This window comes from Schistocerca serialis, chromosome 7, assembly GCF_023864345.2.
Source record: "Schistocerca serialis cubense isolate TAMUIC-IGC-003099 chromosome 7, iqSchSeri2.2, whole genome shotgun sequence".
In the NCBI taxonomy this organism is placed as follows: Eukaryota; Metazoa; Arthropoda; class Insecta; order Orthoptera; family Acrididae; genus Schistocerca; species Schistocerca serialis.
The window spans coordinates 605913877-605940944 of NC_064644.1; the positions used below are offsets into that span (position 1 = coordinate 605913877).

The 27068-nt window shown below is 42.7% G+C and overlaps 1 protein-coding gene across 1 annotated transcript in view; it reads right to left on the minus strand.

Annotated features, from left to right (window-relative positions):
- Positions 1-27068, minus strand: part of LOC126413290 (uncharacterized) — a 280583-nt gene that overhangs the window by 38704 nt on the left and 214811 nt on the right. Inside the window, exon 5 of the mRNA XM_050083191.1 lies at positions 20295-20511. Coding sequence (XP_049939148.1) covers positions 20295-20511 — 217 coding nt within the window. The remainder of the gene's footprint in view (positions 1-20294; positions 20512-27068) is intronic.

The following is a 27068-nucleotide window of genomic DNA, read 5'->3' on the forward strand; positions in this document are numbered from 1 at the left end:
AAACAAAGGTCACTGCTATCGACATAGTTCGAGCATTCAAGAGGAAAATCAATTTTTGGGCAGAGTGTGTCAAGGAGGGGGAGGTTGAGTGTTTTCCTCTCCTCAAGGAGTTTTTGAAAAACAAAACATTGACAGTTGGAAAGAATTTGTTTCATCAAATCCTGGAACATCTCCGAAGCTTGACGTCATTGTTGGAGCATTATTTCCCATCAGCTGAAGATGAGAAGCTGCAGAAATACGAATGGGTGGTCAACCCATTCACTGTATCCAAAAAGCCGAACATTCTATCATCAAATGAATATGAGTTGTTTATGGAATTCTCGATCTATGCTGCCCACAAAACTAAGTACCGAAGCTGTCTAGACGCAGAACCAGCCATCCATCTCCAGTTGTCAAGAACTGCAGCCAACTTTTCAAAATTGTGTCAGCAGAAGCACCCTCAACCATCACATTAGGATTCCATTATTATTCCTACAGCTTCATCTATAGTAAAGAAGAAAGCATTTTTCTTCATAGATGCTCAGTGAGCTTACCTGAACTATAACTCTGTAGGAATTTTGTTTTTGTCTTCTATCATTTACAAAATAATTATTAATTGAATTCTGTTGGCATTGATATTTTTGTTACAAAAATTAAAATGATCTCTAAAGCTAATTTCTTTTCTTTATAATATATTCCGTCCTCTCAGTTAAAAATATGGTGTACCTATACTTCAGTTACAATTACTTGCTATTACTCTGACACTATATTGTGGCAACTGGCTGTGAGCATAAACAAATGAGGACTTTTCACGTGCCACCTTGTAAAAGGTAAACCTCCTCTGCCAGAATTGTTTCCTTTCAGGAAAAAGTCTTATTTTCTGTGAAATACTTTGACTTCTTACACAGAAATAAGAGAGTGTTTGTTTGTTTCCCTAATTTGCTTACAGTCGAGGCTGACTGCCACGATATAGTGTCCAGGTAGTAGTTGAAGTTGTCAGCTGTGGTTAAACTGTTGCCATGCTGCCTGCCAGTTGCCAGCTACCAACTGACAGTACACTGTTGCAACGCCGCCTGCTAGCTGACGGCTATGGACTGACAGCTGCTGTTCAGTAGATATGCAGAAATGTAAAAATAACTAGATTTTCCGAGCTGTTTACATGGGCACGAAAATCAATTGTGGAACTGGAAAACGGCTTTATAAAAGCAGATTTCCACAATCGATTTTGAAGTGTTTACCTGACCAAGCAAAAGCGGAACTGGGACATCGGCTTATGAAATCCAGTTTTGGAAATGCATGTAAACTGGGTGAATGTATTTGCACACATTGCACAACAGATGTCACAATAGTCCTTTAAAGGCAATACCTTGGCCTCTTTTCTTTCGTGATGTGTTTTTATCCTGAATCATGGGTCTGCCTCTTTTCTTCACAGCCACGCGGAATGGCTGCGCATTCTAAGGCGCCACGTCGTCGTGGATTGCGCGGCCGCTCCTGCCGGAGCTTCGAGTCCTCCCTCGGGCAGAGGTGTGTGTGTGTGTGTGTGTGTGTGTGTGTGTGTGTGTGTGTGTGTGTGTGTGTGTGTTGTCCTTAGCGCAAGTTAAACTTAGGTTAATAGTGTGTAAGACTAGGGACTGATGACCTTAGCAGTTAAGTCCCATAGACTTTACATACATTTGAACATTTTTCTTCGGATTTCACAAAAAACCACCCACACACACACACACACACACACACACACACACACACACACACACACACGACTGTTACGAAATATGCATGCTCCTTACACAACAGTAGCCAAACAGTGGAAGTGAACAGACCACAAGCGGCATTTTATCAACAGCGAACAGTTTGGATGTGACGTTGATTGCTCTTGGAGGAAGGGGCAGCTCCAACGTGTGAAATGTCAATTACCAAGTAATTTTAATCAGGCCATAGTGTGTTGAACAAAGAGAATCAATCCACTAGTAAGTGTCGGGATACAGTGGGAATTCAAATTGGATTGTTAATTTCACGTTGTTTGCATTCATCTCCAAACCAAAGACTATTGATATTTTGGGGGGTGGGGGTCATTGGGAACATGGCACTTGCATTAAGAAGCTTTCAGTTCCCATGAGTTTCGTCCGCCGTGGATTTTCGACTGAAGAAGGGGTCCGCCAGCTGAAAAGGTTGGTAAGTCCTGCCGTAGACATTCTGCAAGCAATTATCTGCAATGCTCTATTTTGCTGCCAAAAGAAACTCAATGACAACTCTCTGCTTGCAACACACTTCTGTTACAAACACCATTTCGAAAGGTATGTATAGTGGTGCTATCTATTAGGATTTCATAATACTTACAGCAGTTGAAGCGGGAATATTCCATGATGTTCTGTAACAAATTCAACATTTTTTCAACCAAAAATGGCCGAGCAAAAAATGCCTTGCATTACTTATTGAACGCGCTTCGTAGTTTTCCAGCTGAATTAGGTGTTTTAATTAAAATGTGTGTTTTGGCTATTCTAATAGCATTTTGCAAGAAGTATTTCAACAGTGAGTACAAATGGAAGATTAAAAATAACAGATTACATTTCTTACATACCACACTGGTGTGCAAAAATTGAAGGCGAAAGTAACTTTTTCATGATGTTGTTTCCCTGCCAAGTCACATAGCTTGATGAAACTTGGAACACATAGAAAGTACTGTTACAGTAAAGCACAGAAGGCAAGTGAAAGAAATAGCCAATAAAACTAACAGACACCATGGTTCATTTTGGTCCCCTAGACATTATAGAAGGTGGATGTGTGATCCACACGGAAGGCAATGTTTGGTCTGTGACATGCTTTCATGCTGGCCACATAGTTTGTCACAAATTCTTGTGATAGGGCATTCTGTACCTCCATCAGAGTGATTGACAGTTGTCGGGTGGTAGTTGGTGCATGTGGAAAGTACGTTTCCCCCAACACATCCCACATGTAGTCAGTGATATTTAAGTTGGGGGAACTGGCAGGTCAGTCCATTTTCCAAATAACTTCTCATTCCAAGAGCTGCTTCACCTGCGCTGTTTGATGTGGTCGTGCATTGTCATCCACACAACTGAAATCAGAGCCAAATGCACACCCCTGAAAAGATGAACATGGGAAAGAAGTACAGTGTAACAATAACGTCGAACAGCGAGTGTACAGTGTTCAAAGATTTGGAGATCAGTGCACCCATGCAACATTATGCCTCCCCACACTGCAACACCCGGACCACCAAAACCATCATGTTTGACAATGCTCCTGAGGGCATTACGTGTTCCCACCTCCTGCCATATGAGGGTATGTCCACCATTGTTGAAGTTGATCATTTTGATTGTCCAGGTGTTGATGTGGGGAGGTATAATGTTGAAGGAACGTGTTGGTATACATATCTTTGAAAATGGTACTCTCACTGGACAACGTTAATCTGACACGGTAATCATTCCCCACATGTGTCTTTTGAGGGGTGGATTTGGCCCCAATTTCATTTTTAGGGATGACATTATGCAACCACATTGAGCAGCACTGGTGGAGCAGCTCTTGGAACAGGAGGATATTCGGTGATTGGGCTGGTCTGCCCATTTCACTGACATGAATCCAATTGACCAGCTATGGTAGCACCTTAGGGATACGTATTGCAACATGGGAGCATGGTTATCACATGCCCTGTTTAGAAGCATGTCTCGCCTTTTGTAATGCCCAGTGGACCATCATGGATTGCAGTGATGACAGTGTAATTATTGTCTTCAAGTAGAGATGTCATTACTGTTCATCTCACTCTATATTTCTTTCAGTTACCTTCTGTATTATAGTGCAGCAGCTCTTTCTATGTGTGATTCAAGTTTCATTGAGACACGTTACTTGGCAGTGACACACCATGCCAAAGTTACTTTTGTCATTAAGTTTTGCATGCCATTGTATGATGTATATCATAGGGTGTGAGCTGGTGAAGTTTAATACTATGCAATGAAATTTTATTAAGGAAGAGTGGATTTCAAATCCTGATAAGGTTTTCTGTGGCTTCCCTATATCACTGTGTATGATTCCTCCAGAAAGATAATGGCAAATTTCATTCACCAAATGTGTCTTACCAATTTAGTGTTTCATCTCTAATCACACAGAAGTCAGTAGGATGCTGAAGTCTAACTTACCTTGCTAAACACTTACTCCTTCATTTCAGTGATCATTCAACAGATTTCACATGTGCACTGGAAATACATTTTCTCTTCTTGAATAACTTACACGAATGTGGTGGGGTAAATTCACTAGAAACCACCCCTATTTGCCTTGTCATTTTCAAGGCTCACAGCTGCTAACAGAAGTAGAGATCAATGGGCATACATTAGAGGAAGTCCCATGTGTGAAGTCCATTGCCATCAAGACAGATAATAAATAAAGCAATGTGACCACAGTTCTTCTCACTTTGCACTTACAAATCTCTCTCACTCTGTTGTCATGGATATGTGATTCCTAGCATGCTTTCTATACTTTCTTTCAATATTGTCCAATGACATGATCTTCTGAGACAACACAGCTGAGGTCAAAAAAGTAATTATTCCATGTAAGTGTTGAGCAAGGATATTACGAAAGTCAACAACAACTTTCACGAGCCTCTTCAGCAACCATATAAACAATAGTATTTCTAAAGCTATCATAAAAATTTCTGGATGGAACAATATGTAAAATAAGGGCAAGGCAACCTTTCACCTATGGCGGACTAATGTGGTGTGCAAATACACGCATAACAGAAATCAGTATTAACTAACATTCGAACTCTGGCTCTTTTTCTAGTTGAAAATGCACACATTCACATACACAATCACACAGACACCAAAACGTGTCCTACCGCAGTTGTGGCATCACTTATTACTGATAATTAATTACTGAGAGCAGTTGCCTAGGCTGATGGATGTGAGGAGATGATTGGGAAGGATGCACAAGGGAAGGATGGGGTAGCAGGTTAGTGAGAGGCTGACTCGGTGACTGCACTAAAATATTGAGAGGATGTAGCATATAAAATGTATAGAAAGAGGAAGGAGGGAGATAGAAGAAGGTGGAGAGAGTGAGGAGGGAAGTGAAGAGGGGTGGGAAGGTGGAGGAGGGAAGAGAGGGAGATAGAAAGAAAGGGAGGGGAAAAGAGAGAGAGAGAGAAATGGTGGAAGAAGGCAGTACACAATCTGGGCAGTGATGGAGTGCTGTGCATGACAACAGAGGTAAAAAGTGAAAAGGTAAGGTGAGGTAGTGGGGAACAGGTTAGTGGATGTTTAGGCCAGCAGGATTGTGCAGGGTTTCATGCAGAGACATTTCCCACCTGTATAGTTCAGAGAAACTAGTGCTGGGAGGGAGTATCCAAATGATGCATGTAGTGAAGCAGCTGTTAAAGTACTTGCGTTATGGTGTGCAGCATAACTGAAATACGTTGTCCAGTCGCATAAATGTGATCACCTGTCAATGGCATGAATAACTACCTTTTGCAGTGCAGACCACTGTGAGATGTGCAGGAAGAGAGTCACTGAGGGCCTGGAAGGTACAGACAGGGATGGGGAGCCACGCGGGCTCCAGTATTGTGGCCAGATGCACTACATTTCTCATTGAGGTACCACAGCACGAACAGGCCGATCGAGGTCATCCCAGTCTCAACTGTGTTTAAATCTGGGGATTTCAGTGGTCGGGAGAGTTCGGCAAATTCATCCTGTTGCTCTCTGAACAACACATGTACACTGTTAGTTGTGTGACACATTGCATTGTCCTGCTAGTAGATGCCATCATGCCAAGGAAAGACAAACTGTGTTTAAGGGTGGGCTTTGTCCCCAAAGACAGATACATACCTGTGTTGTTCCACCGTGCCTTCCCAAATGGTGATACACACAGGGGATTACACAAAAACATTCCCCGGACCATAACTGCTGCAGGGTGTTCACTTTCAGACATTTGACAGTAAGTGCCCACAGCCGTCTGTCCAATGGGGCATAAAGCATGATTCATCTGAAAAGGCCACCTGTCACCACTCATGCTTTCAGAGGTATGATAGTACATGACCACAGCCATCTGTCTAATGGGGCATAAAGCACGATTCATATGAAGAGGCCACCTGTCGCCACTCAGTCCAGCTTTTGTCACTGATGAACAGCATTCAGCATGGGTGCATGAACCGGGCAGCAGACACTTGGTGTCTGCTGTGAATGACCATACACAGTAATGTTCACTGAATGGTCACTGAGGAAACACTGTTGGTAGCCCCTTGGTTTATCTGGGTGATCAGTTGCTCTACAGTTTATTTTGCCTTGCATGGTATACTTTAACCACTGCAGCATGTGAACAGTTTACAGACTTAGCCTTTCAAAAATGCTTCTACCTGTGGCTGGAAGCCAGTGATCATGCCCTTTTGGAGACAAAATAAATTACTCTGTTCCCTATTATGACAACTACTACACTGTTATCCAAGTCTCCCCAAAACACTTTATATACCATCCACTGCTAGTGCTGACATCTGTGAGTGGATATTGCACATTGACATCGAACAGATGTGGTAGACACATTAATGAGAATGAGTCATATATAACATAGCTGCTTTCACACGTGGCCCTGCCTTTTATAGTGCAGAAATTGTGGGACAGGTCTTGTACGTGTGTCATTCACAAGGGAATGACCTAGGGGGTACTGGGTTGGAAGCAAGATTGGAATACGGAGGGACAAGGATACTCTGTAGATTGGATGGGTGGCAGAACACTACTTTGGGAAATGGGGTAGGATTATGGGTGCGATATCCCTCGTCTCAGGGCGTGACAATAGGTAGTCGAAGCACTGGTGAAGGATGTGGTTGAGCTTTTCGAGGCCACGGTGATAATAGGTGATCAGAGGAGAATTGTTTGGTTGTTGACCAGGTGATCAGAGGAGAGCTGTTTGGTGGTTGGCTAACAGGTCGAACACTGTCAGAGGATACAGTACAGGAGATTTGATTACGCATGAGCTGGATTGTATGTTTTCTGTCAATAAAGTCTCTGGCAAGGTTAATGGTATATTTCGACAGGTTCTGCTTTATACTGCGGACGTGGTTATGTGGAATAGGTGACAACTGTCAGAGACAAAGTACTATAGGTGGCTGGTGCCCTTGATATGAACAGATGTATTTATGGAGCGATCTAAGATGTGGAAATCGACATCTAAGAAGGTGCCTTGTTGAGTTGAGACCAGGTGAAGCAGATTTGAGAGTAGATGTTGAGGTTGTTGTTGAGGAAAGAGCAAAAGTTGTCCTTGCCGTGAACTAAGATAATGAAAATGTCATCAATGAATCTGAACCAGACAAGGGGTTTTAAGTGTTGACTCAAAAGGAAGGATTCCTCCAGGCAGCCCGTCAGTAAGTTGGCACAGGCTGGTGCCACATGAGTACTTGATGGCAGAACAAAGTAACTGTGGGTCAGGATGTTGTTGGCCAGGAGGATTAGGAAAGAAGTGGTGGGTTTTGTATCTGGAGGACACTGGGAAAGGTAGTGCCATGGGGGATGTTGGTGTCATACATCCACTTAACCAACAAGGAGTCTTGTGGTAACAGGACAGGAACTATGAAAAGGCAGCAAAGGAAGTCAGCAGTGTCTTGGAGATAGGATGCGAGATTATGAATAATAATTTGGTCAACAAAGGCAGAAGTTCATTCTGTGGGAGCACTGTAACCAGCACAGTGGGGCGACCAGTAGAGAGAGACTGATGTGGCTGGGTTTGTAGAGTTTGGGGAGAGGTAAAAGGGAGGAATTCAGGGGTTGCTTCTGTGAGGAGGGAGGTGGATTCAGGTATCAGAGTTTGGGACAGAGTCACTGAAGGTCATGTTGGACTTCTGCAATGGGATCACATAAGGCTTGAATACAGAGATACTAAAAGTTGGTCATGACTCTCAGCCATGTAGTCACTATAATTTGTGACCATAGTGGTAGTTTTTGTGCCTAGGAAGGATGATAAGGTCTGGATGGGTTTTCAGGTTAGGGATAGCTATGTGTTTCACAGAAGTAATGTTGGACTCAGTAGGGAGAGATTTATGAAAGGAAGGTGAAGCCAGGTTAAAAGGGAGGACATCTTGAAAGATTACCAGAGGATGACTAGGTGGAAGGGGAGGAGGGTCACTGTTGGAGGGAGGTTGGATCAAGGTTCTATGTGGGGTTTTGGTTGACTGTTTCCAATAAGGTGCGTGGCGAAGAAATGTTTGTTACTGCAAAGAACGAGAACAGGAAAGGAGGTGCTTTATAATTCCAATTTGGCCTAATAACCCAGAAGATGTTAACTTCAGTGACAATGGCCATGAAAGCCTGCAGACTTACATACAACAAAGGAGTCAATTTGGAAATGTATAATAGAAATTCCTGGATTTAACAATATGTGAAATTCACCTATACAGAGTGATGTGTGGTGCATACACATATGTAACAGGAAAGACCATTCACTAGCTTTTGAGCTCTGGCTTTTGCTCTAGTGGTATTTGTGTTTATTAACGAGAATGAATTTAGGATTAAATGTGAAATTCACAGCCACAATATTACAAATAAAAGTATGCACCACACATCAGTCTGCTATAGGTGAGTGGTTGCCTTTCCCTTATTTTACTTAAAAGTAAACATTATTTACATATAGCCTGTGCCTCTCCATCTAGGGTTTAGAATAAGAGTTTTATATGCTAGTGCAACAGTCTGTAACAGGTTGCTAATAAGCATCAGGCAGGAAATTAAAAATCCTCTGTTATTCGAAATCATAATAAAGGGAAACTTCATTAGCCACTCCTACAGTTTATCACAATATTTGGAATCATGGTTTTAAATTTCTCGTAAGTCTAATGCTGTTTTCAGTTCACTTTACAGAAGGTACCTCGAGTGGCTGCTTCCCCCTGTTAATACGTCACTTGACTTGTCCCACAGCCATGAGTGTTCTTCTTTATGGTAGGATTAACAAGACGCAATGTGTGCGTGAATGGATGAGAACAAAATCAATATTAAAATGTTAGCATTGCATCTTGTGCCAAAGTAACTGATGCAGAGATGTTATCTTTGCCAGTAGTGAAGAAAATAACCTCAACTCACCTCATTTCATTGACAGAATGATAGATTAAATAGAGCTGCTCTTGAATCACATATAAATTTAGGTTCTTTATTTTTCTCAACAGTTGTAAAACAAGTGTGATTATTCATGAGTCACAAGGAAATATTTATAAATTTTGTTTGGTGATGCTTCATGTTGGTCAATCTTCAACATCAAGGTACCATGTCCTTGTGGACTGTTACTGCAAAGAATGTGTAAAGGGAAGAAGGTCCTTTATAATTCCAGTTTGTTTGAACTTTGGGCTAATGGTGATGCCTTTAGAAAGTACCGACACTAGAATGGCAGAAGGAGTCAACATGACCCCTGCCATATATTTTTCTTCAATGTGACATCCATTTTTTTAATTCCGTTCATTAAATCATATGACTTATTAGAATTTTTTCTCCTCCTTATGGTGATGTAATAGAATTTACAAAATATTTATAGTTTCTTGGAAATTTCATTTGCTATACCTAGAAACAATCAAAACATCCATTTGACATTGCTGTAATTTCTCTTCTGAATATCTGTAAATAATGCAACAATGGAGTAGCAGCAATCAGCTATCATGCAAAATAGTTGCTGCTGGTCATTATTGTGTATTTGCACATGCATTTTCAGTCTGACACAGTTTATATTGTGTCATTCAGATAATATTCTTTGTCCATGAAAGACATTTTTGGAGACATCTCGTCAGTGTGGACTTTCTGATGAAGAAATTTTATGTCTCTTACTTTCTGACACTGAATCGGAGATCGACTTCACTGATGAAGATGAGGATACTGTACCATAGACAAGATGAAGAGCTTGTGAATGAGGAGGGATTAGTAGACGAGGACTCAGATGCTGATCCATGTCAGCCTTCACCTCATCCATCACAGCCATCCCATTTGAATATTTCTTCAAAGATGGTCACTAGGGATGGAACTTTGTGGGAAATTGCCAATTTTTTATCTTCTGGAAGAACGTCAGACGTGAACGATTTAAAGGAGAGAGGAGGTCCCACAACTTTTGCTTGCCAATAAGTAGACAACTCTGTCAACTGTGTTTTCTGTCTTATTTTTGACAAAGCAACGCTGTGTCTAATGAAGAAATACAAAGAAGCAGCTGCTCAAAAAGTACCAAGAAACAATGATTGGAGTGTGTCACTTAAGGAACAGGTCACTTAAGGTTTGTCTGTGGACTTGTCTGGTCACTTTCTCGATGCCTACTTTCATCAGGGAGGTTAGGCCAAGGGACAGGTTTCAGGAACTTCTCAGCTTTCTCCATTTCAAGGAAGAATCAACCCAAGATGAACATCTATCAGCCAACACATTTACTTTTGTATCTGAAATTTGAGGACAGTTACCCCTGGAGAAAGTATAACTATAGATATAGTCTCAAATTCAGGATTACTGCCAATGTACGAGGGTTGTTTGAAAAGTTCTCGGAACAGAATAGAAAAAAAGTACTTACATCACTGAAACTTTTTTTTTTTTTTCAGTGTAGTCACCTTGCAGATTAATGCACTTTGTCCAGTGATGTTCCAATGCCTTGATCCCATCTCAAAAATGAGTTTCCTCCAGGCCAGCAAATTAGGTGTCAACTCTGGCTATCAATTCTTTGTTTGAAGTGAATCTTCATCCACAAAGAAAAATTTTCAGTTTTGGAAAGGGATGAAGTCTGACAGAGCCACATCATGTGAATAAGGTGGGTGTTGCAACAATTCATACCTTAGTTCCTGTAATTTTGCAATGACGATGGCACGTGTATGGGCGCACATTGTCTTGATGGAAGATGACATTCTTCCTTGCTAAACTTGGCCTTTTTTGCATATCTTTTGTTACAATTTGTCCAGGAGGTTAGCAAAGTATTCTCCAGTAATTGTTTGCCCAATGGGGAGATTATCTACAAACATAATCCCCTTTGCATCTCATAACACTGATGCCATGACCTTTCCCGCCAAAGGAATTGTCTTTGCTTTCTTTACTGGTGAAGAATCAGCATGTTTCCATTGCTTTGACTGTTGCTGTGTCTCTGGGATACAGTAGTGCACCCAAGTTTCATCTGTGGTCATAAACCGGAGCAAAAAATCTTGTTCGTTTCTACTAAAACGGGCCAAACACTGTTCCGATATTTCCATTCTCATGCGTTTCTGATCCAGCATCAACAGTCGCGGCACTCATCTTGCAGATAATTTTTTTCATTTCTAATTCAGCAGTTAAAATGTGATAATACACTTTCAGATGGCATCTGGCAAGCAAAATTTCACGCACTTCCAATTGGTGATCCTCCATGACCATTTTGTGCACTTTTGCAATGATTTCTGGAGTAGTGACACATCTTGACCGTCCACTTCACAGATCATCATCTAAGCTCTCCTGACCAAATTTAAATTCATTTTTCCACTTGGCAACAGTTGAATATGAAGGATCAGAGTCCCCAGTGTATTCTGGAAATTGGCATGAATGTCCTTTGCTTTCATACCTTTCTTTATGAAGTACTTAATCACTGCTCGAATCTCGATTTTTTTTTTCCATCTTCACAAATCACTACACAGGATCAACAATGGAGCCACATCACCACCACAGCTCTCTTCCGAGAGCACTGATGTGGCATGTGTTTACAGGCAACAGTCCAATGAATATCATGTGAACAACTCGTTGGGCTAGCACAGACTCTTGTGGTGATTCTGAGAACTTTTAAAACCACCCTCGTAGCAACGAAGTATATATGTAATGCTTTCCGACATCTCAAGTAGAGGACATGCATAGAGAAAAGTAACTGTTTGGAGAGTACACTGTTATATATCTCATGGAGCCATTTCTAAATCAAGAAAGAAACATGGTTGCACACAACATCTTCAAATCTCTTGAACTTCCTAAGAAATTCCAAGAAAAGGAAACTTTGTTACTTGATACAGTGAACAAGATTAGCCATAAAAACCCTCATGAGGTAAAGAAGCAAAAAGTTGAAATACACTCCATCAACATCCTGTGCCAGACTGGCAATAGACACTGTACCATGACTGTATACCAAGAAAAGAAGAATAAAAATGTAATTCTTCTGAGTACACTGCATGCTGAAGTAGCAATAAGTAAAGAAGGAAAGAAGAAACCTGCAGATGTAAGATTCTATAATTAACAAAGTATGGGGTGGATATAGTTGAGAAGATAGTCCACAAATGTACTGCAAAGGTACAATGGATATCTTTTACAATATCTTGAAGATGGCAGCAATAAATACATTGGTATCTGCATAATTTTAACTAACAAGAAACTGTAGAGGAAGAAGTTCATATTTCAACTGGTGAACAGACCCAAGGAAACAAAAGAACAACAGAGAAGGACAAAAGAAGAGGATACAGGATCAATATTACCTAAAAAGCAGATGAAGTGCAAAACCAGCTGGTGAAAAGGCAACAAGACCAGTGACTAACATAAATCACCTGTGATAAGTGTGTCAAGCAGATTCCAGTGAGTTGAGTATAAAGAAAACAAAGCCATGTGTAGAACACTTGTGAGTATAATGTGCACCGTATACACAAAATGTGACTCGAAGGTTCTACAAATAGTTACTGTATAAAAGTCTATTGTTTTAGGAAATTTATTGGCACGAGCAATGATAAATTGGTAAGAAGTTTTTTGTTGAAATAAATAGGTAATTTATTAATTATCACATTCATTTACTACTGTTATAACTTGCAAAAAGGTATGGATTAACATACAAAAGGGTAGCAATTAACATACACTGTAAGGAAATACTTGTTTAAGTCAAATATGAAAACATTTTATACAGGTCCAAAATGACCCCTCTCCACCATTTTAGGAATGGCAGGAACTCAACTGTCCTTGGTTAAGCTCCAGACACTATTGTGACAATGCATTATATCATTAAATATAATTTTGGCATTACATTTTGATGAAATAATTCATTTTCATACTGTTATATAAACAAAATTGAACCTGAAACTTGAACAGTTGAGTAAACATACATTAGTTAGATGTGAGAAGGACATACAGCATCTGAAATATCAGTATACTGAGATATGAGTATGTATGTGTGTAGCTAGTGCAGCATTTGACTTTATTTACCTTCTGGAACTTAATACTACCAACTAGCTGTTTTGTGTTCCTTATGTTATCTGTTTCATGTCAATCTCTATAATAATGAATTAACCACTTCTCATTCTGTGCGGCAGGTTCTTTCTTAACATATTATCTTCCTTAAATGTGTGCACACCAAAGTTGCAAAAGAGTGATCAAATGTGGGAATTGAAATTGTGCTTTCAATCTAACAAAGTGAGATGTAGTAACATGGAGGTCAATCTTAGAGGCAGTCTTGTGGCTGTGCAGATCCTGTATGGAGAAGGCCTCAGATGTCTGGTTCTCAGCTATGCAATGTGGGTGGTGGTGAGCATGTAGCGAGATGCTATATCATATGCCAGCCTCTGATTACACCTTTATCAATTTCAGTTAAGTGCTGATGTCCATTTCATAGTCCAACAGTGGCTGCTGCAGCATGTGATGGGCAGGCACAGGTGAGGAGGGGCATAGGTGATGAGGGGATGGTCTGGCGTGCTGTCTCCCCCCCCCCCCCCCCTCCTCTCATGGGAGACCATATGGTAGGACTGGGAATTGTGTCCCCATAGCGGCGGCTGAGGCCAGAACCCCATACGGCAACCCCCACAGAGGCACGAACTGGACATTTGCGACATGGGAAAAGGCTTTGGTGGGAGCTCGTGAACTGCAGCTGCTCAAAATGACAAGAAGCCTGCCCATCTGGAGTGTGGACTATGTACAGGCGCCAGCCCCAGTGATGCTCAATGGTGGTGGAAACCCAGTTTAGCTGGCAGCCAAAACTGGGTGCTCAGGCAGGTGCACCTGGCCGTCGTGGAGCCGGCAACGCTGGCAGACATGGCATCGGATGGAGCTGGTGAAGGAGGGTCTGTGGCTAACGTCAATGGAACAGCTCCACTAGGCTCCTGTCCCCCACCAGAATGTAACAGTAGCTTTCGGGGACCTGCTGGATACATACGTCCGCATCTGAGTTTTAAATGTCTGAACCGAGCACTCGGTTTCACCATAAGACTGAGGATGAAATGCAGGAGCTGTCAGATGGTGAACACCAGCAGCTTGACTAAAGGAAGCAAATTCTCGAGAAACAAACTGGGGACAATTTTCAGGAAGTCCCTCAATTGCAAAAATCTTAGACAGGGCTGAGATTGTGGCCATTGCGGATGTGGACAGATGACACACTGTGCAGGGGAACTTGGAATAGATGTCCACTACAATGAGCCAATACTGATTTAGGAAGGGCCCCACTAAATTGACATGTAGATGCTCCCTCAGGTGCTGCAGTTACAGCCAGGGGGAAAAAGACACCCGCAGGGCTGTCTGTTGCTGAACACATTGAGTGCAAGCTGCAATAAGCTACATATTGTCCCCATCTATGCCTGGAAGTAGGCTAAATCTTTGGTGTGAGATGTCCCCCAGTGACCGACATGCAGAAGTTGCAGTACATTATGGCATAAGGTGGCAGGAATCTCAACCCGGGGAGCAACGTCCTCCACAGATAACAAAACAACCCAGGCGGTGCTGGAGGGACAAGTAAGGGATCCGAGGCACTGCCCAGAGCTATCGTGGCACAAGTGATGGGAAAACTATTGATCACGTTCTGGTTCTCAGTGTATAAATAGAAATGAAGCAGCTCGTCCTCATCTAATTTCAGGTCTGGCTCAATAGGAAGGAGAGATAAGGTATCGGCATTGACTTATTGCGCCATTGGCTGGTAATTGATCTGAGAATGATAACGGGAGATGAAGAGAGCCCACCATTGCAAATGATGTGCTGTCATGTCTGGCATGGAAATCGAAGGGTTAATAAAAAGACCAACTAACAGCTTGTTATCTGTGATTAAATGGAACTTATAACCAGCAAGATGTGAAATTTCTTGAGGGCATACACAACTCCTAAAGCCTCTTCAACCTAAGAATACCACTGCTGAATGGAAGTTAAAGTCTTAGAAGCATAAGCAATGAGTTGTTCAGACACAACTGAGCATTTGTGCACCAACACTGTGCCAAGACCGTGCTGAGAGGCATCTGTGGCCTACTCGAGGTGCTGATATGGCTGAAAAGTGACCAGACATGGGGCAGATTGAAGCTTAGATTTAAGCAGAAGTGAACACTCGGTCACAAGCTGTGAATCAGAAGAAAGGCACGTTTTTATGCAAAAGAACATGCAGATGCTGAGCAACAGTGGGTGCGTCCAGCAAAAACTTACAGTAGTGTGCAGTTTTACCTAGAAACGCCTGCAGTTCCTTAATAGAGTTTGGCCGTGGCAAAGCTGCAATTGAGTCAACATGGTGATGCAACAGTTTGACCCCTGTGCGAGAATCCTCAAAACTAGGTATTCAATTGACGGCTGAAAAAATTGAGATTTGGTAAGATTGCACTCGAGATTCGCAGACAGCAAAAGGGAAAACAGTGATCAGTGATTGCTAAGGTTGCCTTTGTTGGAATTTTGTGAGCAACTTGTCAGAGCAGGGCAAAGGGTATGTATCTCTCATGGACTGTACATTAACTGTGACAATGAAGTCACCACAGAGGCGAAGCTTACCCATCGACTTCTTAACGATAACGAGTGGTGTTGCCCATTCGGTGGAAGAAGTAGGCCGAATGACACTGAGCGATGTGAAATGGTCTAATTCGGCCTTGACGTAGTTATGAAATGTGACGGGCACCTGCTGCACTGGAAAAAAACAAGGGCAGGCATACTATTTTGTGGTAATGTGGGTCCGAAAACCATTAGCACAACTGAGCCCAGAGAAAAGCCAAGACAAAAACTCACAGAAGAGGGACTTCAGTTGCTGATATGGAACTTGATCTGATGCTAAATTAACCTTACTGGCAATAGAGAAACAGATGATCCACAACAAGTAAGGTGAGAGGATGAACAAAAGATTTTTAAGAGACAGGAGTGGAGAACTGGTGCAGGACTAGAATCTGCTGTTTATTGTAGTGTATTAATTTATGCGAGGTGAGGGGAGCCCAAGTCCACATACATTTGTGTGTTTACTAAAATCACTGCAGATCCTGTGTACATTTGCATTTTTAGCGGTTTATTAAGCACATGCAAGTCAATAAACAATTTGTTCACATAAACAGCCATTGCAGAGATGCAGTTTATGTCCATCAGTACTACCGTGTCCATCATGTTTGAAGATGAGTTACACATCAACGCAATGTGGCCCTTCTTTTGACACTTGATGCAAACAGCCCAACTTAGGGCATGCAGCATGTTTGTACTGGACGAAGCAATACAGGACAGGTGGAAGGGGGACATGTGGCCATTGTTGTGACGCGGCCTGCTGCTGCTGCTGTGGTCGTAACTGACATCGCCCGCGCAACACTGAGTCAATAGTTGTACTGCCACAGTGGCTCCCCCATCATCCTGAACAATTGCAGCATGTCTAACTGGGGTTGACTGAGCAACTCCTGATACCTACCCCAGGCAATGGTGTGATTGCCTGCAGCCCATGACACCTCAAAGGACTATGTTATATTGAGCACATCCGTTAAGTGTCGGATTCTCACACTGAAGCATTTTCTCGCAAACTTCCCTATGCAGGCCAGATGAATAGCAACATGTGATCGATGGAGAATTTCATATGGATACTTGTGACAATTTACAATGATGGCTCAACCTGCATAATTTTGCAGCCCTGGCTTTGTAAGACTGGTTTGGGCATTTCTGGCATTGATAAAATTCTACACGCATTGCAATAACATGCATACTGTCACAGTAATAGGTTGAGAGAAGCTTACCCAGTTCATGAAATCATAAGCTGGCTGGGCTTTGCAGAGGCACAAGTTGACACAACAGCTGATAAATGCAAGGTGAATGCCAAGAAAGAAAGAAAGCCCTATACAGGTTTGCATTGCCCATATGAAGAACCTGAAAATGCTGATGTAACAGTGTCTCATAGGAGTCCCAATGTTTAACCAGTTCATTATATGCTGGAAAGGGTGACAGTTGCACTGACGTGAGAGAAACCTGCTGTGAATATGCAGAGGCCACCTGACGGAGCGGTGGTGAGAGCCTGCTGTTGTTCCATGAAAGCTTGCTGCTGGGCATTTGGAGTATTTTGTCCGCTGAGATTTGTCAGGTGATTTAGCACTGACACCAACGGAGAAAACATAATCCTCTTTCATTGCAAAGTTCACTACGGCAAAAACAAACACAATTTATGGGACATAGTACTTTATAGAGCAACATGTAAAATACTGGTTGTGCACTGCACTGAACACATTGACTGGACAGCAGTAAAACAGGGTATAGAATGGGGGTCAACCCAAGAGGCCTCTATAAGTGGGCCTGTGAACTCTATGGAGGCACGATCTCTGCAATTATGCACATCGTCAGTGAAGGTACATCGCACACATAGAATTATAAGTTCATAATATATGTTTCAAGACAATATCTTTCACAATTTTGGAGATACAGTAATTTCATTAAAAACATAATTTTGTGTAATTAAAAACAAATCAAAGTTTGCATGTTATGAGAATGTGTGTGGAGTGAATGGAAACCATATGTGAGGTAGAAATCTTAAAAGTTAAGGGTAGTTATGAATGTTTGACTGTGTGAAATAATGTGCTCTAGTGCAGGAGGTCACCTGCACAATGTAAAGGAAAAATCTGAAAACAGCTGTTAATTATATTGGAGAAGCTATAAGTTTATGCTGGTCCATGAGATGAATAAGTGATTCTGCTTTGAAGTTCATCTGGCATTTTGCAAACAATCTGAAAATTAACACAAATTACATTTAAGAATTATGGTGCGTAAGTTAGGGGATTTTCTAAATTGCACTGAAGTACCAAAGAAACTGGTATAGGCATGCATACTCAAATACAGAGATCTTTGAACAGGCAGAATATGGCTGTGCAGTCGGCAACATCTATATAAGACAAAAAGAGTCTGGCGCTGTTGTTAGGTTGGTTACTACTGCTACAGTGGCAGCTTATCAAGATACAAGTGAGTTTGGTGTTATAGTCAAAGCACCAGTGATGAGACAGCATCTCCAAGGTAGCAATGAAGTGGGGATTTTCCTGTATGACCATTTCACGAGTGTACCGTGAACACCAGCAATCCGGTAAAATATCAAATCCCCAACATCGCTGTGGCTGGAAAAAGATCCTGCAAGAATGGGACCAATGACGACTGAAGAGAATCATCCACAATGACAGAAGTGCAACCCTTCCGCAAATTGCTGCAGATTTCAATGCTGGCCATCAACATGTGTCAGTCTGTGAACAATTCAACAAAACATCATCGATATGGGCTTTCAGAGTCAGAGGCCCACTCATGTATCCTTGATGACTGCACGACAAAAAGCTTTACGCCTTGCCTGGGCCCATCAACACCTACTTTGAACTCTTGATGAATGGAAACATGTTGCCTGGTTGGACGAGTCTCATTTCAAATTGCATCGAATGGATGAATGTGTATGGGTATGGAGACAACCTTTTGAATCCATGGATCCTACGTGTCGGCAGGGGACTGTTCAACTGGTGCAGGCTCTGTAATAATGTGGGGCTGTGCAGTTGGAGTGATATAGGACCCTTGACATGTCTAGATACAACTCTGATGGGTGACATGTATGTAAGCATCCTGTCTGATCACCTGCATCCATTCATGTCCATAGTGCATTGCGATGGACTTGGGAAATCCCAGAAGCATAATGCAACACCACACACATCCAGAATTGCTACAGAGTCGCTCCAGGAACACTCTTCTGAGTATAAACACTTCCACTGCCCACCAAACTCCCCAAAACATGAATGTTATTGAGCATACCTGGAATGTCTTGCAACATGGTGTTCAGAAGAGATCTCCACCCCCTCGTACTCTTACGGATTTACGGACAGCATTGCAGGATTCACGGTGTCAGTTCCCTCCCGCACTACTTCAGACATTAGACGAGTCCATGCCACATTGTGTTGCAGTACTTCTCTTTGCTCGCAGGGACTCGACACAATATTAGGCAGGTGTACCATTTTCTTTGGTTCTTCTGTGTATGTGACAACATGTACAATTCTCTCTGGCTATAACTGGAATCAGCCAACCAGAGAAGAGGGCTCTCACACATTGTGGAGGCAGGAGACATATGCCACAGTCAAACATATTAGGAATCACAATCTAGGCACTAGTGCATACTGTTGTGTATGCAGGGAGTCCAATGATTTCATTAGAAAGTTGCTAAAATGCATTTTGATGAGAACAGATAGTCAAAAGTGAAAATGTTTGTGATATCTTATTTGGATGACTGTTCATATAAGTTATTTTGAGGAAGTGAAACAGGCATTTCTTACAAAATGCCATAGCTTCACATGTCATATTACACAGAAATCTCTTAGAAATTAACTAATGAAAAGTGTAGTATTTTTGGCAAGTGTAACTGTACTGAGATTAATATATCTAAAAACAAAGATGATGTGACTTACCAAACGAAAGTGCTGGCAGGTCGATAGACACACAAACAAACACAAACGCACACACAAAATTCATGCTTTCGCAACAAACGGTTGCTTCATCAGGAAAGAGGGAAGGAGAGGGAAAGACAAAAGGATGTGGATTTTAAGGGAGAGGGTAAGAAGTCATTCCAATCTCGGGAGCGGAAAGACTTACCTTAGGGGAAAAAAAGGACAGGTATACACTCGCACACACACACACACATATCCATCCACACATACACAGACACAAGCAGACATTAAGAGATTAATTAACAGGAGGTTTTGTGTTTGATATAACTAGTGCGAATGCTGCATAGACAGTTACAGCTGAACTTAAACAGACGAACAGTGCACCACAGACTAGCAGTTGTAATTAAAGTACACACTTAGGGGCAGTCTTATGACTTGGCTAGTTATGAGAACATACTTCATTTATTGTTTTCAGTACTTATTTAAAGTAGTAGAAAGCTGATTCCGAGATGTAGAACATACATTCAACTATTTCAAAGAAAATAATACATAGTCTAGGGACACATGTGATGCAGTAATAGTTTTACACAGTCTGTCACAGCTTTTCGTGGCTGCCCTAGGTCACGCAGTGGAATTCGTGATTCCTACTGAGACGAGTGAAAGTGTGTCTTGCAGAATTACAGCAACTACATTTTAGAATCTGCACTGTCACAAAATCACTCAATGTTATGTAACTATATGCAGCATACATAATGAAAATCTTCATCAGAAAACTACAAGAAAGAAACACCACCTGCTATGTCGCATCTTGTCAGGTGACGCACGTGGAGTGAGTGCCGGTGAGGCACGGAACTGCCAGGATAATAGCGAGTCATCTCGCTCTCGCTGCTCCTCTTCGGCAATCTCGCGTTCCAACTGCACGAGACCTGCTGGCTCCACCCCCAGCCTAGCTGCCAGCCGCGACACTTCCAGCAGGCACAGGATGACACTGCGGGGCTGGTTGTGTAGTACTAGAATGTCAAGGTACCCACATGTTAGTTTCCCTCTAAGTACACAGAGTGCTGCATGAGGAGATAGGGCACAGTAGACAAGAGAATGATAGCTAAGTAAGTGCCAGATAAGAATTCCATAGGTTTTGGCATCAATCCCTCATCCAGACCTAGAAATTTTCTTTAATTATGTCTCACTTTTTTCACCTTTGGAAGTTGTTTGTGTTTGCGAAAAAAAGCCACACTGCACCAGAGTACACATTGAGCTGTTGGTCTTCCAATAACTGGATGAATAATTCATTTCAAAGGTTGGAGAAAGACCAGGGTGTATCATTTCTGATAGGACCATGCCTAGTATATCACTATGGTCTTCAAACCAAACCTCAGGTTGAGGAGAGCTTTAGTTAGTTAGAAACACTTACAGAAACTTACTCTTTCTATTTAGGTAAAATATCTACCTGAATTCCAACAATATAAAGAAAAGATAGATTGCTACTCAAATTAAAGACGACAGGACGAGTTGCAGATAGGCACAACTAAAAGACATTTACACATTAGTTTTCAGCCAAAGTCTTCTGCAGAAAAGGAAACTCTTTGCCTTTACAAATGTCTGCTTGTGTCTGTGTATGTGCGGATGGATGTATGTGTGTGTGTGTGTGTGTGTGTGTGTATGTTGTGTGCGGATGGATGTGTGTGTGTGTGTGTGTGTGTGTGTGTGTGTGTGTGTGTGTGTGTGTGAGAGAGAGAGTGTATACCTGTCGCTTTTTCCCCCTAAGGTAAGTCTTTCCGCTCCCGAGATTGGAATGACTCTTTACCCTCTCCCTTAAAACCCACATCCTTTCGTCTTTCCCTCTCCTTCCCTCTTTCCTGACGAAGCAACCATTTGTTGCGAAAGCTTGAATTTTGTGTGTATGTTTGTGTTTGCTTGGGTGTCTATCGACCTGCCAGCACTTTTGTTTGGTAAGTCTCATCATCTTTGTTTTTAGATATATTTTTCCCACGTGGAATGTTTCCCTCTATTATATAAAAATAAAGATGATGAGACTTACCAAACAAAAGCACTGGCAGGTTGATAGACACACAAGCAAACACAAACATACACACAAAATTCTAGCTTTCGCAACCAACGGTTGCTTTGTCAGGAAAGAGGGAAGGAGAGGGAAAGACGAAAGGATGTAGGTTTTAAGGGAGGGGGTAAGGAGTCATCCCAATCCCGGGAGCAGAAAGACTTACCTTAGGGGGAAAAAAGGACAGGTATACACTCGCGCGCACACACACACACACACACACACACACACACACACACACACACATATCCATCGGCACATACACAGCCACAAGCAGACATTTGTAAAGGCCTTTACAAGGTACTGGGGCCCATTCGCATGAATGGACACAGGCAGACAGTGTTTGTTGGTAATGAGGATCACCCTGTGGCTAAACATGCCTTGGTGCACCGCCAGCACACCTTGGCACAGTGTTACACCGTCCGGGTTATCTGGATACTTCCCACTAACACCAAACTGTCAGAACTCCGGAGATGGGAACTTGCCCTTCAGTATATCCTCTCTTCTCATTATCCGCCAGGCCTCAACCTCCGCTAATTTCAAGTTGCCGCCACTCATGCCTCACCTGTCTTTCAACAACATCTTTGCCTCTTTACTTCCGCCTCGACTGACATCTCTGCCCAAAGTCTTTGCCTTTACAAATGTCTGCTTGTGTCTGTGAATGTGCGGATGGATATGTGTGTGTGTGGGAGAGTGTATACCTCTCCTTTTTTCCCCCTAAGGTAAGTCTTTCCGCTCCTGGGATTGGAATGACTCCTTACCCTCTCCCTTAAAACCCACATCCTTTCGTCTTTCCCTCTCCTTCCCTCTTTCCTGATGAAGCAACCGTTTGTTGCGAAAGCTTGAATTTTGTGTGTATGTTTGTGTTTGTTTGTGTGTCTGTCGACCTGCCAGCGCTTTTGTTTGGTAAGTCACATCATCTTTGTTTTTAGATATATTTTTCCCACGTGGAATGTTTCCCTCTATTATATTCATATCATTAATTTGAACCCAACAATTACGTTTGTTATTGTCACTGTTGCATCACGAAATCTTTTCTGTCATCTTATTTTCTCTTTCTGTTTTTGCCAGTAGTTTGACTTTGTATTCACCTTCTCCTTTTTATCGTAATCTACTATACAACTTTATCCCGCCTATATATACTCAATAATACGTAACCCACTTCCAAACCATAACCAAAAAAAAATTTTTTTTTCCGTTTTCAACACTACCGCTGCTATAAAATCCGCCGTTTCTAGTTCACAAACAGTTCCTTTCACCTATTAAACTACCATTTCGGCTAGTTCTAATAACTTTTGCTTTATTTCCATTTCCATTTTTCCCACATCACTGATCATTTTTAGCCGCTTCCCACAGGTTTTAACGTCATTATTTCTTCGTCAGACAATTGTTAGCCTCATTTTCATAATCTGCCACCACAAAACCACTCCTTTTAATACATTTACACGTAGTTTTTTCGAAATTTTCCCGAATTTCTCCACCCTTTAACGTGTTTTGGTGGCAACACAACCACCTAACCTTTATGCACATCGTTGTCTACCAACCCAAGTTCACCACAGGATCAACATAGCCGAGCTTTAACCAACACTTTTTCGCCTTTTTTCGCACCAGATCTCCAGTTGCTTTCTAATTCACCTTTATCTCTCCCCATATATTTTTATTTTCATTTTCATTTCAGCCTCATGTTACACTTTCCACCTTCTAATACCATGTCACCCTCACAACACCCCCGCAACGACCCCATTAAGTTTTATTTACATTCCCTCCGCAAACATGCCTTCGCCCTAGCCAGATTACGCTCTCATATTTTATTTTCTCAGGCTTGTCTGACATTTGGCATTACCCCCAAAGGCCTCACACTTAAAGTTCCCATCTCTGGCTGCAACCCTTCTTTCCATCAGTCCCTATACCAGTTCCAAACTGAACAATCCATTGCCCTCACCCACCTAATCCTTCGCCTACACATCAACTCAGCCAATGAACACACCCGTCAACTCCTATCCTTAATAAAAGTCCTCAATCTTTCCTCTCTCACATCCACACCAGCTGTTAAGAGCATCCTCCTACAGGCCAACCGCAAATTAGAACAGCATGCCACCCTCCACTATCCAATCTCCTGGTTTCCCACCTCCGGAAAGGCAACTCACTCACCCTTCATAACCTTTCCAGCAAACCTTAACCTCCTCTCATTGCACACAAACCCAGTCTCTCCCATCTACTCAATCTCCCACTTCCAGCTCCAGTCCCTCCAAAACCTCAAAATTCCAATCCTCTCTCCCAATCCGAAACCTCTGCTCTACCCAAAGGCCTCACCTTCAGCCCCACTCCCAGATTCAACCAAACAGCCCTCGTCAAAGATTTACTGTCCTACACTCGTACTCTCTGCTGGAAATATCACTTTGCCACGAAGAAAAATGATCCTAATCCTACTCCTAATGATCCAACTCCCCAAGACACTATCCAAATTGAACCCTGCCTGGAACAGTTCCATCCTCTGTCACAGCGGGACCCACCTCCTCTTCCTCAAAATCACCCTCTCCAAACCTTCCAGGAATTTCTGACTTCCAGCCTTGCCTCTCAATCCTTCTTAAAAAACCTTAATCCTACTCCCAACATCACCACTGCTGAAGCCCAGGCTATCCGTGGTCGGAAGGCTGACTGATCCATCGTCATTCTTCCGGCAGACAAGGGTTCCACGACTGTGGTACTTGATCATCGGGAGTATGTGACTGAGGGACTGCATCAGCTTTCAGACAACACTACATACAATGTTTGCCTAGGTAATACCATTCCTGATGTCCAGGTGGAACCTGGAATCCTCAGAACCTTAGGCCCCCTACAAAACCTTTCACCTGACTCCATGAACTTCCTGACCCCACCAACACCCCGCACCCCTACCTTCTACCTTCTTCCTATAATTCACAAACCCAATCATCCCGGCCGCCCCATTGTAGCTGGTTACCAAGCCCCCACAGAATGTATCTCTGCCTATGTAGATCAACACCTTCAACCCATTACATGCAGTCTCCCATCCTTCATCAAAGACACCAACCACTTTCTCGAACGCCTGGGATCCTTACCCAATCTGTTACCCCTGGAAATCATCCTTGTAACCCTTGATGCCACTTCCTTATACACAAATATTCTGCATGTCCAGGGCCTCGCTGCGATGGAGCACTTCCTTTCACGCCAATCACCTGCCACCCTACCTAAAACCTCTTTCCTCATTACCTTAGCCAGCTTCATCCTGACCCACAACTTCTTCACTTTTGAAGGCCAGACATACCAACAATTAAAGGGAACAGCCATGGGTACCACGATGGCCCCCTCGTACGCTAACCTATTCATGGGTCACTTAGAGGAAGCCTTCTTGGTTATCTAGGCCTGCCAACCCAAAGTTTGGTACAGATTTATTGATGACATCTTCATGATCTGGACTCACAGTGAAGAAGAACTCCAGAATTTCCTCTCCAACCTCAACTCCTTTGGTTCCATCAGTTTCACCTGGTCCTACTCCAAATCCCATGCCACTTTCCTTGACATTGACCTCCATATGTCCAATGGCCAGCTTCACACGTCCGTCCACATCAAACCCACCAACAAGCAACAGTACCTCCATTATGACAGCTGCCACCCATTCCACATCAAACGGTCCCTTTCCTACAGCCTAGGTCTCCGTGGCAAACGAATCTGCTCCAGTCCGGAATCCCTGAACCATTACACCAACAACCTAAAAACAGCTTTCGCATCCCGCAACTACCCTCCCGACATGGTACAGGAGCAAATAACCAGAGCCATTTCCTCATCCCCTCAAACCCAGAACCTCCCACAGAAGAACCACAAAAGTGCCCCACTTGTGACAGGATACTTTCCGGGACTGGATCAGACTCTGAATGTGGCTCTCCAGCAGGGATACGACTTCCTCAAATCCTGCCATGAAATGAGATCCATCCTTCATGGAATCCTCCCCACTCCACCAAGAGTGTCTTTCCGCCGTCCACCTAACCTTCGTAACCTCTTAGTTCATCCCTATGAAATCCCCAAACCACCTTCCCTACCCTCTGGCTCCTACCCTTGTAACTGCCCCTGGTGTAAAACCTGTCCCATGCACCCTCCCACCACCACCTACTCCAGTCCTGTAACCCAGAAGGTGTACACGATCAAAGGCAGAGCCACGTGTGAAAGCACCCACGTGATTTAACAACTGACCTGCCTACATTGTGAAGCTTTCTATGTGGGAATGAACAGCAACAAACTGTCCATTCGCATGAATGGTCACAGGCAGACAGTGTTTGTTGGTAATGAGGACCACCCTGTGGCTAAACATGCCTTGGTGCACGGCCAGCACATCTTGGCACAATGTTACACCGTCCGGGTTATCTGGATACTTCCCACTAACACCAACCTGTCAGAACTCCGGAGATAGAAACTTGCCCTTCAGTATATCCTCTCTTCTCGTTATCCGCCAGGCCTCAACCTCCGCTAATTTCAAGTTGCCGCCACTCATACCTCACCCGTCTTTCAACAACATCTTTGCCTCTTTACTTCCGCCTCGACTGACATCTCTGCCCAAAGTCTTTGCCTTTACAAATGTCTGCTTGTGTCTGTGTATGTGCGGATGGATATGTGCGTGTGTGTGAGTGTATACCTGTCCCTTTTGCCCCCTAAGGTAAGTCTTTCCGCTCCCTGGATTGGAATGACTCCTTACCCTCTCCCTTAAAACACACATCCTTTCGTCTTTCCCTCTCCTTCCCTCTTTCCTGATGAGGCAACAGTTTGTTGCGAAAGCTAGAATTTTGTGTGTATGTTTGTGTTTGTTTGTGTGTTATCGACCTGCCAGCGCTTTTGTTTGGTAAGTCACATCATCTTTGTTTTTAGATATATTTTTCCCACGTGGAACGTTTCCATTATATTCGTATCTCTATATATATATTTAGACAAGCAAGCTCACCTCGTGTACCCGTGACAACCATTTCCAGCAGCCCAAACAACAATTCCAGTCCAAGCTGCTGGACATGGCAGACATGTGGTGAGGTGTGCTTGCTTGAAGAGAGAGAGAGAGAGAGAGAGAGAGAGAGAGAGAGAGAGAGAGTGTGAGTGAGTGTGAGTGTGTGTGTGTGTCCTTCTCTGAAGAAAGCTTTGGCCAAAACCTAAAGTGTAAGTGTCTTTTTGTTGTGCCTGTCTGCAGCTCTATATATCATCTGTACAGTGAGTGGCAACCAGGAGTTTCCATTGCTCGAAATTCCAGGCAGTTCTCAAAAGGAAAGATTAAGGTTCTTTCTGTGTATGGAAAATGTAAATGATTTTCTGCTGCTATTTGCCAGTCTGTTCATGTTACTGTAGCAATGGAATGGTTTCCTCTCATGAAATGTTAATGTGGTATGCTACATTAAAGTATTGGTGAATTTCATGTGTATTCCAGAAGTATACGTTTATGTTGTTTAAGTGCAGATAATGATGCATCACATACTAATAATTTGTATCAAAAGAATGGAATATGAATATATTTAA